Consider the following 409-nt stretch of genomic DNA (forward strand, 5'->3'; position numbering starts at 1 on the left):
TCATTGCCGCAGACGGCTGAGGGTGAACCGTGGACCAGGAGGTGGAGAACACGGTGGATTTTGGTGCAAAGCTACAGGAGGAAAAATCTGAACTCTCTGCAACACCTGATGGCCTGGAGGTCGCACTGTGACCTCCCTGGACGAATCTACTCCCGTAAACTTCTTCGCTTTCATGGCCTATGAGAGAATCGACATAATAGTTACTTATGGTGCCACTAGACGACATTTTAGGCTCCCCTCTTAGTCATATAAAAGGTTACACTGTTAACTGTATATGATACCCTCCCGGAGAACAATCGTAGTATTTTGCAGACTGCAACCCTCAACCATTGGTTGCGGAGCCCACGTGATCATATTTACCAATACTGCGAGTAAATCAATCCGCTAAACTGGGGCTGCTGTGATTAAA

The 409-nt window shown here is 47.4% G+C and overlaps 1 protein-coding gene across 1 annotated transcript in view; it reads right to left on the reverse strand.

Moving 5' to 3' along the window:
• HOXD9 (homeobox D9) overlaps positions 1-226 on the reverse strand; it is a 1,821-nt gene extending 1,595 nt beyond the window's left edge. Inside the window, exon 1 of the mRNA XM_009894633.1 lies at positions 8-226. Coding sequence (XP_009892935.1) covers positions 8-226 — 219 coding nt within the window. The remainder of the gene's footprint in view (positions 1-7) is intronic.
• Between the last annotated feature and the right edge of the window lie 183 nt (positions 227-409).

This window comes from Charadrius vociferus, unplaced genomic scaffold (genome assembly GCF_000708025.1).
Source record: "Charadrius vociferus isolate BGI_N301 unplaced genomic scaffold, ASM70802v2 scaffold161, whole genome shotgun sequence".
NCBI classification, from domain to species: domain Eukaryota; kingdom Metazoa; phylum Chordata; class Aves; order Charadriiformes; family Charadriidae; genus Charadrius; species Charadrius vociferus.